Raw genomic sequence first — 14,117 nt, 5'->3', positions numbered from 1 at the left:
TTTTAATAGTCTGTAAAAAAAGGTTGTACAAAAGCGTTGTCCTTTTACATTTTTGTAAATGAACGAATCGCTTCTCATGTCCAGCTCCCAGGAGTCTTCAGTTGGATGTTGTCCGTATTAATGAAGTTTCTACAATCCAGTGTTTTGGTGTTAAGGCCTCTTGATATTGCCATTAAAAACAATCTGTTAGTCAAATGGTTTGTCTTTTTTTTTTTTTGAATCGGCATATAACATGGGCTGTCTCAAATTACACCCCTTTTTCCCTGTACAGTGCTCTACTTTTGACCAGGGCCTTATGGGCTGTCCAAACACACCTTCTAGTTTCGCAGTTCAGTCAAAACAACAAACAAAATACGTTACAAAAATGGCTCAACAAGCAGAAATTCCCTCATTCGCCCCAAATGTTCTTCAATTCAAACACAATTTTGTTTTTGTTTGGTTCAGTGCTGCTCAACAGATGTAACAGTGGAATTTCTTGAGGACACGACCGTGAGGCACGTTCAGCAGGTTGCAAATGTTTTGTTACGTTCAGATGGAGATATGCTATGTATTCTAAACAAAAATATAAATGCAACAATGTGAAATGATTTTTTTACTTAATTTATATATGGAAATCGGTCAATTGAAATAAATTCATTAGACCCTAATCTATGGATTTCACATGACTGGGCAGGGGCTCAGCCATGGGGGTCTGGGAGGGCATAGGCCCATCCACATGGGGAGCTAGGCCCATCCAATCCGAATGAGGTTTTTCTCCCACAAAAGAGCTAAAATTTCAGACAGAAATACTCCGGCATACGGAACATTTCTGGGATCTTTTATTTCAGCTCATGAAACATGAGACCAACCCTTTGACATGTTGCATTGGATATTTTTTGGGGTCGGTATAGAACTTGCAGCTGACATGTAGAATCACGTCAGCTCTATAGAGGACATTTGCTGAACAACCCTTGGATCAATCAATTTCCCCTGTTGATATAACAAGCCTTGGATCAATAAATTCCCCCTGTTGGTATAACAAGCATTGGTTCAATCAATTCCCCCTGCTGGTATCACTATGAACTACTGAATTATCGCGTTGCCTAGCAGCACTGCACTATAAACACTATTACTGCATACCATAATTCACATTTTGTTCAATACATTGGAACTGTGTGTATGATTTTAAAAACCCTGAACTACCAAAAAGGTGACTCTCCCAATTCTCTTAAATGGTTTCCAGAGTAAGAGTTTAAACACAGAAATGCACTGCTTTTACTTTCACATATTCAGGGCTCTCAGTTTAGAGGTCATTTAAGAGTATTGGTAGACATCTTATAAAGACAAACATCTCAATTAAAAAGAAAATGTGTAACGCTACCCCACATTAATTAGCCTTTTTACATGAATGATAGATTGTCAAGTGTACAAGCCAAACAGAGACTGCTTTTACGTTTTGTTTTTTTTCTTCACATTTGTGTCTTCCCTTAAGAAGTCATTATTCAGCCTTGAACATACAGGATAAACATAAACAGCCTAACAGCCTAATTCAGGGTAATATACAGTTGAAGTCAGAAGTTTACATACACTTAGGTTGGAGTCATTAAAACATATTTTTCAAGCACTCTACAAATTTATTGTTAAACTATAGTTTTGGCAAGTCGGTTAGGACATCTACTTTGTGCATGACACAAGGAATTTTTCCAACAATTGTTTACAGATTATTTCACTTATAATTCACTGTATCACAATTCCAGTGGGTCAGAAGTTTACATACACTAATGTTGACTGTGCCTTTAAAAGTTTGCTATATTACCGAAAATGATGTCATAGCTTTAGAAGCAACTGATAGGCTAATTGACATCATTTGAGTCAATTGGTGGTGTACCTGTGGATGTATTTCAAAGCCTACCTTCAAACTCAGTGCCTCTTTGCTTGACATCATGGGATAATCAAAAGAAATCAGCCAAGACCTCAGAAATAAATGTGTAGACCTCCACAAGTCTGGTTCATCCTTGGGAGCAATTTCCAAACGCCTAAAGGTACCACGTTCATCTGGACAAACAATAGTGCACAAGTATAGACACCATTGGACCACGCAGCCGTCATACCGCTCAGGAAGGAGACATGTTCTGTCTCCTAAAGATGAACGTACTTTGGTGCGAAAAGTGTAAATCAATTCCAGAACAACAGCAAAGGACCTTGTGAAGATGCTGGAGGAAACATGTACAAAAGTATCTATATCCACAGTAAAACGAGTCCTATATCGACATAACCCGAAAGGCCGCTCAGCAAGGAAGAAACCACTGCTCCAAAACTACCAGAAAAAAGCCAGACTACAGTTTGCAACTGCACATGGGGACAAATATTGTACTTTTTGGAGAAATGTCCTCCGGTCTGATGAAACAAAAATAGAACTGTTTGGCCACAATGACCATCGTTATGTTTGAAGGAAAAAGGGGGATGCTTGCAAGCTGAAGAACACCATCCCAACCGTGAAGCACGGAGGTGGCAGCATCATGTTGTGGGGGTGCTTTGCTGCAGGAGGGACTGGTGCACTTCACAAACTAGATGGCATCATGAGGATGGAAAATTAAGTGGATATATTGAAGCAACATCTCAAGACATCAGTCAGGAAGTGAAAGCTTGGTCGCAAATGGGTCTTCCAAATGGACAATGACCCCAAGCATACTTCCAAAGTTGTGGCAAAATGTCTTAAGGACAACAAAGTCAAGGTATTGGAGTGGCCATCACAAAGCCCTGACCTCAATCCTATAGAAAATTTGTGGGCAGAACTGAAAAAGCGTGTATGAGCAAGGAGGCCTACAAACATGACTCAGTTACACCAGCTCTGTCAGGAGGAATGGGCCAATATTCACCCAACTTATTGTGGGAAGCTTATGGAAGGCTACCCGAAATGTTTGACCCAAGTTAAGCAATTTAAAGGCAATGCTACCAAATACTAATTGAGTGTATGTAAACTTCTGACCCACTGGGAATGTGATGAAAGAAATAAAAGCTGAAATAAATCATTCTCTCTACTATTATTCTGACATTTCACATTCTTAAAATAAAGTGGTAATCCTAACTGACCTAAAACAGGGAATTTTTACTAGGATTAAAATGTCAGGAATTGTGAAAAACTGAGTTTAAATGTATTTGACTCTGGTGTACGTAAACTTCTGACTTCAACTGTATAAAGCTGATAATTCTCCTAGTTTTTGGTCCAAGGCTGGTAGAAGATGCAGGTGAGCTCCAGTCAGGCTCTGGTGCCAGGCGGGTAATGTGGTGTGTTAGGAGGCCAGGTATACAGTGTGTGCCAAATGGCATGCTATTCCTTATTTAGTACACTAGTTTTGATAGGGAATAAGGGTGTCATTTGGGACGTACTTGTAGACCTGTAGACCTCTCACTACACTACAGAACCCTCACACAGAAAACCTCTCCTCGTATTGCTTGCTTGTTAAGAAGTTTGGGATCTGTTCTCATCTTTTATACCAAAAAAAGAAAAGAAAAGAAAAGACATTCAAATCACAGTTAGAATCCAGCGTGAATAAAAAAACGTCAATTTTCTTCAAAAAGCAGGACTGTATCTTTCACACCCTGCGTCAGATATTTTCTCTTTCCGCTGTGACTCTTAACAGGCTCCTGTGAATGTATGGGATACATTCAGAGATGCAATGTTGCCATTTTGCTGGTGTATTCAGGGGTGTATTCATTAGAGCACACCACAGCAAAACGTTTTTTTTTGCAACAGAAAACATTTTGCAACCCCGAAACAAGAGATTCTATTGGACAAAAGTCAGGTAGGCGCTTCCCTGTTTCGCCCCCGTTTCGCTTCCGCTTGTTCGTAGTGAATGCATCCCAGATGAACGTAAGTTTCTTTGGGGTTCAACAGTCTGTCAGGTTGGGGTTAAACCGTTATGTTGAAGAAAGAATCATTAGGTCATTCACAATGTTCCTAAAAATACTGACTCACTCAAACTCACCATCTACCCCCCCCCCCCCTACACCCAGGCACAGAGATTCACATAAAGACAACCTTCCTGCTCTTAATCAACCCAATAATCACATTTTACACAGTTGGCACAGATTATTGAAATAGTACACCGTATAGGATTTTCTTAGTAATATAAAGCAAAAATAATAATAATTCACATTTGAACAACATCTTTTAAAAAACAAAGTATAAAATGAATAATCTCTTTTGTCTAATGCTCTCCTGTCTCTGTTTCTCAATGGTATTTATAAATATGATGACGGTTTGGTTACACCTGGCGTCGTGATCCTCAAACTACTGCTGATACGCTATATCTCCTACTATACTAGATTTAATCTCACATGTACATCAAATTAAGTATCTAGAAGGCCATCTAGAAAATAATGCTTGGTGTAAATTTCTCTGCATTTCCTGTTTTTGTGCCTAGTCTTTACCCCTCCTCCTCCTAGCTTGGTTAAACCAGGCTGAGTTCTTCCCCCTCCACTCCCTCCAGGTGTCCCTCCTCTCAGGAGTCTCTAGAGGTTTCCTTGTAGGATGCTAGTGATGGCCTGGTCCAGTAGGGAGGCGGGGCCTACAGCCGGGCACGCCCCCTGGATCCGGGGCTGAGCTGCAGCCGTGGGACCCTGCAGGCGCTGCAGCTCCAGGATGCTGTTGATGGCACTCTGCAGGTGTTCACTGAGGGTGTTGTCCTCTGGCAGGGGGGGTTGGGGGCTAGGACTAGCCTCGGGCCTGTAGCTGGTCTGGGAAAGAGACTGGGGCCTGTAGCTAGTTTGGGTAAGAGGCTGGGGCCTGTCGCTGGTCTGGGTAAGAGGCTGGGGTCTGTTGCTGGTCTGGGTAAGAGACTGGGGCCTGTCGCTGGTCTGGGTAAGAGACTGGGGCCTGTAGCTAGTTTGGGAAAGAGGCTGGGGTCTGTCGCTGGTCTGGGGAAGAAGCTGGGGCCTGTCGCTGGTCTGGGTAAGAGACTGGGGCCTGTCGCTGGTCTGGGGAAGAGACTGGGGTCTGTCGCTGGTCTGGGTAAGAGACTGGGGCCTGTAGCCGGTCTGGGGAAAAGGCTGGGGCCTGTCGCTGGTCTGCGTAAGAGGCTGAGGTCTGTAGCCGGTCTGGGGAAAAGGCTGGGGTCTGTCGCTGGTCTGGGTAAGAGACTGGGGCCTGTAGCCAGTCTGGGGAAAAGGCTGGGGCCTGTAGCTGGTCTGGGGAAAAGGCTGGGGCCTGTAGCTGGTCTGGGGAAGAGACTGGGGCCTGTAGCCGGTCTGTGGAAAAGGCTGGGGCCTGTAGCTGGTCTGTGGGAAAGGCTGGGGCCTGTAGCTGTGCCTGTCCGCCTGGGATGGGAGGTCCGGAAGCGTGGGCCTGAAGCGTTTCAGTTTGGGGGTACTCATCTCTCCAGGGTCTGGAGGGGGAGGCTCTAGACAGGCAGTCTGTGGGTCTAAGCTCGGCATAGTAAGGGAGTTTGGGGATCTTGTATATTGTGAACCCAGTGCTGCTGTCTGAATCTGTGCTACAGATTCCCTGCTGTCACTATGGTGACCATGGGGGATGTCCTCTACTGCTTTGGAGGGCAGGGCTCCGTTCGACATCTCCTCATCGATTGGATGGCAGGAGGTCCTATAGGAGGAGCCCTGCTCAGCCAGATCACCACTCCCATTGAGCAGTTGGCCGGTGTAGTACCGCTTGTGACACGAGGGGGCAGTAGTGTGCACGGTGTCACAGGCTGAGTTGTGAACCACCATCCTGGATCCAGCCTTGTGTTTGATGGTGAGCCTGAGGCCTCCGCGGCTGGTGGAGTGGTAGGTCCTGAGTCCCGGGGGTCGGTCGGAGAGTCTGGTCCAAGCAGGGGGGGAGGGGGAACTGCTAGGCCGATCCAGCCCCACACGGGATGACCCGGAGCTGGAGGACTCAGATGCATGCAGGGCCATCAGGAAGGACTCTGTGGAAGATCCAAGCATAAAGGTACAAGGGGAGAGAACGCTACACATCGGTGCATTACATAACACTGACTGACTATGTTCACAGAAGAGCTCATTTAACTTCAAAGACAGACTGCACCAACATTAAAAAGGACGTTTCTGGTTAAACGTCACAGTGCTTCACTTTTATCCCAGTAGATAGTTCACCTGTACACCTGTAGGTGCACTACACCTGTACCTGTACACCTGTAGGTACACTACACCTGTACCTGTACACCTGTAGGTACACTACACCTGTACCCGTACACCAGTAGGTACACTACACCTGTACCCGTACACCAGTAGGTACACTACACCTGCACACCTGTAGGTACACTACACCTGTACCCGTACACCAGTAGGTACACTACACCTGTACATGTACACCTGTAGGTACACTACACCTGTACCCGTACACCTGTAGGTACACTACACCTGTACCCGTACACCAGTAGGTACACTACACCTGTACCCGTACACCAGTAGGTACACTACACGGAACTAAGGGGCCTAGCCCGAACCATGAAAAACAGCCCCAGACCATTATTCCTCCTCCACCAAACTTTACAGTTGCCAATATGCATTGGGGCAGGTAGTGTTTTCCTGGCATCCACTAAACCCCGTTCTGTGAGCTTGTGTGGTCTACCACTTCGCGGCTGAGCCGTTGTTGCTCCTAGACGTTTCCACTTCAGTTGACCGGGGCAGCTCTATCAGGGCAGAAATTTGAAGAACTGACTTGTTGGAAAGGTGGCATCGTATGACGGTGCCACGTTGAAAGTTACTGAGCTCTTCAGTAAGGGCCATTCTACTCTCAATGTTTGTCTATGGAGATTGCATGGCTGTCTGCTCGATTTTATACACAGCAGCAGGTGTAGCTGAAATAGCCAAATCCACTAATTTGAAGGGGTGTCCACATACTGCTGTTTACTGCTGTATATATATAGTGCATATCCACTCCCCCACGGCACTAACCTGGGTCTCTACGGGCCCTGTGTCGGTCCTCCCCCAGGGAAAACCTCTCTGATTGGAGGAACAGACGATCCAGCATCACCATCTCTGCCGACGGCATCACCTGCTGTTGATATTGATAAATGGGGGGCATACAGTGTGTGTGTGATACAGTGCCTTCTGTAATTATTGAAGTGTGATTTCTTTTTTGGGATATAAAACTCCAAACTTTTGTATTTGAAATGAATCAATGACTATAAAGTTAAAGTGCAGACTGTCAGATTTAATGTGAAGGTATTTTCATCCATATCAGGTGAACAGTTTAGAAATTATAGCACTTTTTGTACATTTTTTGGGACCAAAAGTATTGGGCCAAAGTCACTGTATTAAAGTAGTCAAAAGTTAAGTATTTTGTCCCATATTCACAGCATGCAATGATTATATCAAGCTTTTGACTCTACAAAAAAACATATTGGATATATTTTCTATTTGTTTTGATTGTGTTTCAGATTATTTTGTGCCCAATTGAAACGAATGGTAAATAATGTATTGTGTCATTCTGGAGTCACTTTTATTATGAATAAGAATATAAAGTTTCTAAACACTTCTACATTAATGTAGATGCTACCATGATTACAGAACATCCTGAATGAATCGTGAATAATGGTGAGTGAGAAAGTTACGGACGCACAAATATCATACCCACCCCCCAATTCCTAACGTTCCTTGTTATTGTAATGGTGAGAGGTTAGTATTAGGGGTATGATATTTGTGCGTCTGTAACTTTCTCACTAGCCATTATTCACGATTCATTCAGGCTTATCCGTAATCATGGTAGCATCTACATTAATGTAGAAGTGCTATTCTTATCTACAATAAAAGTGACTCCAAAATGACACAATATATTATTTACCATTAATTTCATTTATATTGGGCACAAAATAATCTGTAACACAACCAAATCACATGTAATTATAACGCCTGCATCAGCAGCTTTGTATTGTCCGTGTATCAGTGAAAATTGACACTGTGTTTCCGAATGGCATCGCCAAGCAGTAGCATATACTGTTGAAGACGGAAGTTTACATACACCTAAGCCAAATGCATTTAAACTCAGTTTTTCACAATTCCTGATATTTAATCCTAGTAAAGAAATTCCCTGTTTTAGGTCAGTTAGGATCACCACTTTGTTTTAAGAATGTGAAAAGTCAGAATAATAGTTGAGAGAATTATTTATTTCAGCTTTTATTTCTTTCATCACATTCCCAGTGGGTCAGGAGTTTACATACACTCAATTAGTATTTGGTAGCATTGCCTTTTAAATTGTTGTTGTTGTTCCACAAGCTTCCCACAATAAGTTGGGTGAATGTTGGCCCGTTCCTCCTGACAGAGCTGGTGTAACTGAGTCAGGTTTGTTGGCCTCCTTGCTCACACACGCTTTTTCAGTTCTGCCCACAAATTTTCTATATGATTGAGGTCAGGGCTTTGTGATGGCCACTCCAATACCTTGACCTTGTTGTCCTTAAGCCATTTTGCCACAACTATGGAAGTATGCTTGGGGTCCATTGTCCATTTGGAAGACACATTTGCGACCAAGCTTTAACTTCCTAACTGATATCTTGAGATGTTTCTTCAATATATCCACATAATTTTCCATCCTCATGATGCCATCTATTTTGTGAAGTGCACCAGTCCCTCCTGCAGCAAAGCACCCCCACAGCACCCCCACAACATGATGCTGCCACCGCCGTGCTTCACGGTTGGGATGGTGTTCTTCGGCTTGCAAGCTTCCCCCTTTTTACTCCAAACATAACGATGGTCATTATGGCCAAACAATTCTATTTTTGTCAGACCAGAGGACATTTCTCCAAAAAGTACGATCTTTGTCCCCATGTGCAATTGCAAACCGTAGTCTGGCTTTTTTTATGGCGGTTTTGGAGCAGTGGCTTCTTCCTTGCTGAGGAGCCTTTCAGGTTATGTCGATATAGGACTCGTTTTACTGTGGATATAGATACTTTTGTACCTGTTTGCTCCAGCATCTTTCCAAGGTCTTTTGCTGTTGTTCTGGGATATTGATTTGCACTTTTCGCACCAAAGTACGTTCATCTCTAGGACACAGAACGCGTCTCCTTCCTGAGCGGTATGACGGCTGCGTGGTCCCATGGTGTTTATACTTGCGTACTATTGTTTGTACAGATGAACGTGGTTCCTTCATGCATTTGGAAATTGCTCCCAAGGATGAACTAGACTTGTGGAGGTCCACATTTTTTTTCTGAGGTCTTGGCTGATTTCTTTTGATTTTCCCATGATGTTAAGCAAAGAGGCACTGAGTTTGAAGGTAGGCCTTGAAATACATCCACAGGTATACCGCCAATTGACTCAAATTATGTCAATTACCCTATCAGAAGCTTCTAAAGACATGGCATCATTTTCTGGAATTTTCCAAGCTGTTTAAAGGCACAGTCAACTTAGTGTATGTAAACTTCTGACCCACTGGAATTGTGATACAGGGAGTTGTAAGTGAAATAATCTGTAAACAATTGTTGGAAAAATTACTTGTGTCATACACAAAGTAGATGTCCTAAACAACTTGCCAAAACTATAGTTTGTTAACAAGAAATTTGTAGAGTGGTTGAAAAATGAGTTTTAATGACTCCAACCTAAGTGTATTTAAACTTCAGACTTCAACAGTAAAATTAAAAACAGAACTGACCCTTGAGGAACTCCAAAACTCAAAACTTAGAATTGTCAGAGGAATTTCCATCCATAAAAGCAAAATACAGAAGAAAACAAATGATAACTTTAGCAAAGACAGTTGCGATATGATTTAAGAGGAAACAAAAGGGAAATATAGATGTATGAGAGTCATACCAGTGCTTCCCCGAGCAGTAGCTGTCTGTATTTGTTGAGCATGTCCTTGGTGCGTTTCAGTAGGAACCCTGACACAGTGTCAAACTGCTTGTCCACTGGAGAGAGAGGGGGACACGTCAATAATCACACATATAGATACAGAGACTGATTATGGCATCAAGACCCAGCTTTTACTACATTCTTAGAAAAACAAGGTTATATCTACAACATAATAGGGTAGGCTCAGCTGTCCCCATGGGATAACTTTTTGAGGAACCATTTTGGGTTCCAGTTAAAACCCTTTTGGGTTCCATGTAGAACCCTTTTGGGTTCCATGTAGAACCCTTTTGGGTTCCAGTTAAAACCCTTTTGGGTTCCATGTAGAACCCTTTTGGGTTCCAGTTAAAACCTTTTTGGATTCCATGTAGAACCCTTTTTGTAGAACCCTTTTGGGTTCCAGTTAACTTCTATGGGCTACGTGGGACGCCCACCTGCGGGACACAGCCAGTGAAATATCAGGGCGGCAAATTCAAAAACAACAAAATGTCATAATTCAACTTTCTCAAACATACAACTATTTTACACCATTTTAAAGATGCACTTCTCCTTGATGTAACCACATTGTCCAATTTCAAAAAGGCTTTACAGCGAAAGCAAAACATTAGATTATGTTAGGAGAGTACATAGACAAAAATAATCACACAGCCATTTTCCAAGCAAGGACATGTGTCAATAAAACCCAAAACACAGCTAAATGAAGCACTAACCTTTGACGATCTTCATCAGATGACACTCCTAGGACATTATGTTACACAATACAATACATGTATGTTTTGTTCGATAAAGTTCATATTTATATCCAAAAACAGCATTTTACATTGGCGCGTGATGTTCAGAAAATGTATTCTCACCAAAACTTCCGGTGAATGTGCACATCAATTTACAAAAATACTCATCATAAACGTTGACAAAATATATAACAATTATTTAAAGAATTATAGATAGACTACTCCTGGATGCAACCGCTTTGTCAGATTTTAAAATAGCTTTACGGAGAAAGCACATTTTTCAATATTCTGAGTACATAGCTCAGCCATCACAGAGAGCTATACAGACACCCGCCAAGTTCGGCGCAAGCTAAACTCAGAATTAGTATTAGAAATATTCTCTTACCTTTGCTGATCTTTGTCAGAATGCACTCCCAGGACTGCTACTTCCACAAGAAAAGAAGGAGAAGGCTGAAACAACTTTCTGAAGGCTTTTGACAGCCAATGGAAGCCTTAGGAAGTGCAACGTAACCCCACAGATACTGTAGTTTCGAAAGGGACTAGAAAGAAGAACTACAATTCTCAGATCCTCCACTTCCTGGTTGACTTTTTCTCAGGTTTTTGCCTGCCATATGAGTTCTGTTATACTCACAGACACCATTCAAACAGTTTTAGAAACTTCAGAGTGTTTTCTATCCAAATCTACTAATAATATGCATATTCTAATTTCTGGGCCAGAGTAGTAACCTGTTTAAATTGGGTACGTTTTTCATCCAGCCGTGAAAATACTGCCCCCTAGCCCAGACAGGTTAAAACCCTTTAGGGTTCCATGTAGAAGGGTTCCAGTTAAAACATTTTTGGGTTCCATGTAGAACCCTTTTTGTAGAACCCTTTTGGGTTCCAGTTAAAAACATTCCATGTAGAACCCTTTCCGCAAAGGGTTCCTTTTGGAACCCTTTTTTATCTAAGAGTGTACTGCCAGTCTCTACAGAGTGAATTAAAAGCGGTGTTCTGACCTAAGTTGAAGTCGTCCTGACTAGGCAGGTGTCCGGCACAGGTGTGGTATGGTAACAGGTGTGTCACAGCCTCCCCCAATGAGGAGAAGGGGGGACAGATGTAAGGGCTCTGGACCGGTCCCTGGTCCAGACACAGCTGCTGCTGGAGCCTGAGGATGACATCACAGACACTAGTTTAGGGTTCAAGAACGTAAAGTGACCAGAGGATCGATCAATACTCTGGTGAATGCTCCTGCAGTTTTTAAAAGCCATTTTATCTACTTCCCCACAGTCAGATGAACTCATGGATACCATTTGTATGTCTCTGCATACAATATGAAGGAAGTTAGAGGTAGTTTAATGAGAAGATTACTCCATTGCCAAATATCCTGAACTATCCCTTTAAGGTTGAACCGTTGCACAATAAAACTGCAGGGTATCTATCCTTCTTTCACACCTCAGACACTTTTTGGTACTGCACTTCATCATCATGCAATACAGACGTCGTCAATATCAGACAGTGACTACCTGGCGTGTCCTGCTTCTTACCTGCACATTGCTTCAGTCAGTCTCTGCTCCCTCTCCTTCGCCACAGGACCGGCCACCTGGTATGGATGAGATATGACCTTAGGTTTACTGGAGATTGAAGAATCTGAGTAGAATGAAGAGTATTGTGGTTTCAGAATCTGAGTAGTATAGTGGTTTCAGAATCTGAGAAGTATTGTGGTTTCAGAATCTGAGTAGTATTGTGGTTTCAGAATCTGAGTAGTATTGTGATTTCAGAATCTGAGTAGTATTGTGGTTTCAGAATCTGAGTAGTACAGTGGTTTCAGAATCTAAGAAGTATTGTGGTTTCAGAATCTGAGTAGTATAGTGGTTTCAGAATCTGAGTAGTATAGTGGTTTCAGAATCTGAGTAGAATGAAGAGTATTGTGGTTTCAGAATCTGAGTAGTATTGTGGTTTCAGAATCTGAGTAGTATTGTGGTTTCAGAATCTGAGTAGTATTGTGGTTTCAGAATCTGAGTAGTATAGTGGTTTCAAAATCTGAGGGGTATAGTGGTTTCAGAATCTGAGTAGTATAGTGGTTTCAGAATCTGAGTAGTATAGTGGTTTCAGAATCTGAGTAGAATGCTAGAGCATTGTGGTTTCAGAATCTGAGTTGTGGTTTCAGAATCTGAGTAGTATTGTGGTTTCAGAATCTGAGTAGTATTGTGGTTTCAGAATCTGAGAAGTATAGTGGTTTCAGAATCTGTGTAGTATTGTGGTTTCAGAATCTGAGTAGTATAGTGGTTTCAGAATCTGAGTAGTATAGTGGTTTCAGAATCTGAGTAGAATTGTGGTTTCAGAATCTGAGTAGAATTGTGGTTTCAGAATCTGAGTAGTATTGTGGTTTCAGAATCTGAGTAGTATTGTGGTTTCAGAATCTGAGTAGTATAGTGGTTTCAGAATCTGAGAAGTATAGTGGTTTCAGAATCTGAGTAGAATGAAGAGCTTTGTGTTTCAGAATCTGAGTAGTATTGTGGTTTCAGAATCTGAGTAGTGTAGTGGTTTCAAAATCTGAGGGGTATAGTGGTTTCAGAATCTGAGTAGAATGAAGAGTATTGTGGTTTCAGAATCTGAGTAGTATAGTGGTTTCAGAATCTGAGTAGTATAGTGGTTTCAGAATCTGAGTAGTATTGTGGTTTCAGAATCTGAGTAGTATTGTGGTTTCAGAATCTGAGTAGTATTGTGGTTTCAGAATCTGAGTAGTATAGTGGTTTCAGAATCTGAGTAGTATTGTGGTTTCAGAATCTGAGTAGTATTGTTGTTTCAGAATCTGAGTAGTATTGTGGTTTCAGAATCTGAGTAGTATAGTGGTTTCAGAATCTGAGTAGTTATAGTGGTTTCAGAATCTGAGTAGTATTGTGGTTTCAGAATCTGAGTAGTATTGTGGTTTCAGAATCTGAGTAGTATAGTGGTTTCAAAATCTGAGGGGTATAGTGGTTTCAGAATCTGAGTAGAATGAAGAGTGTTGTGGTTTCAGACCAATATGCTGGATGAAAGGCCTAGAATCTGAGAATGGATATATCTGAAATGGCACCATATTCCCTTCATTTTTGAAGAGGGCCTCGAGGGCCAAAAGCAGGGCCCATAAAGCTCTGGTTAAAAGTAGTGCACTATATAGGGAATAGGGTGCCATAGGGCTCTGATCTAAAGTAGTGCACTATATAGGGAATAGGGTTCCATAGTGCCCTGTTCAAAAGTAGTGCACTATACAGGGAATAGGGGTCCATTTCAAATGCAAACTTGCTTGTTTCTCACCTTTGTCTTTGACTGTTGGGCTGTCTGAACTGCTCTGAGCCACTGGTCCTGCTCTCTGTGGGCTTGCGGCCCCTGGTCGTACTGGGGCTCCTGGACAGTGTGGAGCCACCGAACTGTGTTGGGCCCCTGGACTGTGTGGGGGCCTGGTGGCCACTGGTGGCCCTGGGGTCTGGGAGAAGGTGGATGGACATCAAGAGTAAAGGCTTTACCCTCCACATCCATGGCCAAGGCAGCTGGTGGTTCTGAGCATTATAATACAGAAGATGATGATGGTTGTGATGATGATGGGGATGGTGATGGGGGTGATGATGGTGGAGATGGGGTTGATGATGG

General features: G+C 42.6%; 1 protein-coding gene across 2 annotated transcripts in view; it reads right to left on the bottom strand.

The window, feature by feature from the left end:
- Window positions 1–750: 750 nt before the first annotated feature.
- The window catches only part of si:ch211-168d23.3 (uncharacterized), a 44,584-nt gene continuing 31,217 nt past the window's right edge, over window positions 751–14,117 (bottom strand). For both annotated transcript variants that reach the window (XM_014211625.3, XM_014211626.3), the window contains exons 10-15: window positions 13,785–14,026; window positions 12,032–12,087; window positions 11,504–11,652; window positions 9,742–9,836; window positions 6,895–6,997; window positions 751–5,903 (exon numbers count right to left, since the gene is read on the bottom strand). In XM_014211625.3, the coding sequence (XP_014067100.3) occupies window positions 4,495–5,903; window positions 6,895–6,997; window positions 9,742–9,836; window positions 11,504–11,652; window positions 12,032–12,087; window positions 13,785–14,026 (2,054 nt within the window). In that variant the 3' untranslated portion in view covers window positions 751–4,494. The remainder of the gene's footprint in view (window positions 5,904–6,894; window positions 6,998–9,741; window positions 9,837–11,503; window positions 11,653–12,031; window positions 12,088–13,784; window positions 14,027–14,117) is intronic.

Source organism: Salmo salar, chromosome 09 (genome assembly GCF_965601325.2).
Source record: "Salmo salar chromosome 09, fSalSal1, whole genome shotgun sequence".
Lineage (NCBI taxonomy): Eukaryota > Metazoa > Chordata > Actinopteri > Salmoniformes > Salmonidae > Salmo > Salmo salar.
The sequence above is the reverse complement of the archived record's forward strand: the minus strand, read 5'-3'. Positions and strand labels throughout refer to the sequence as shown.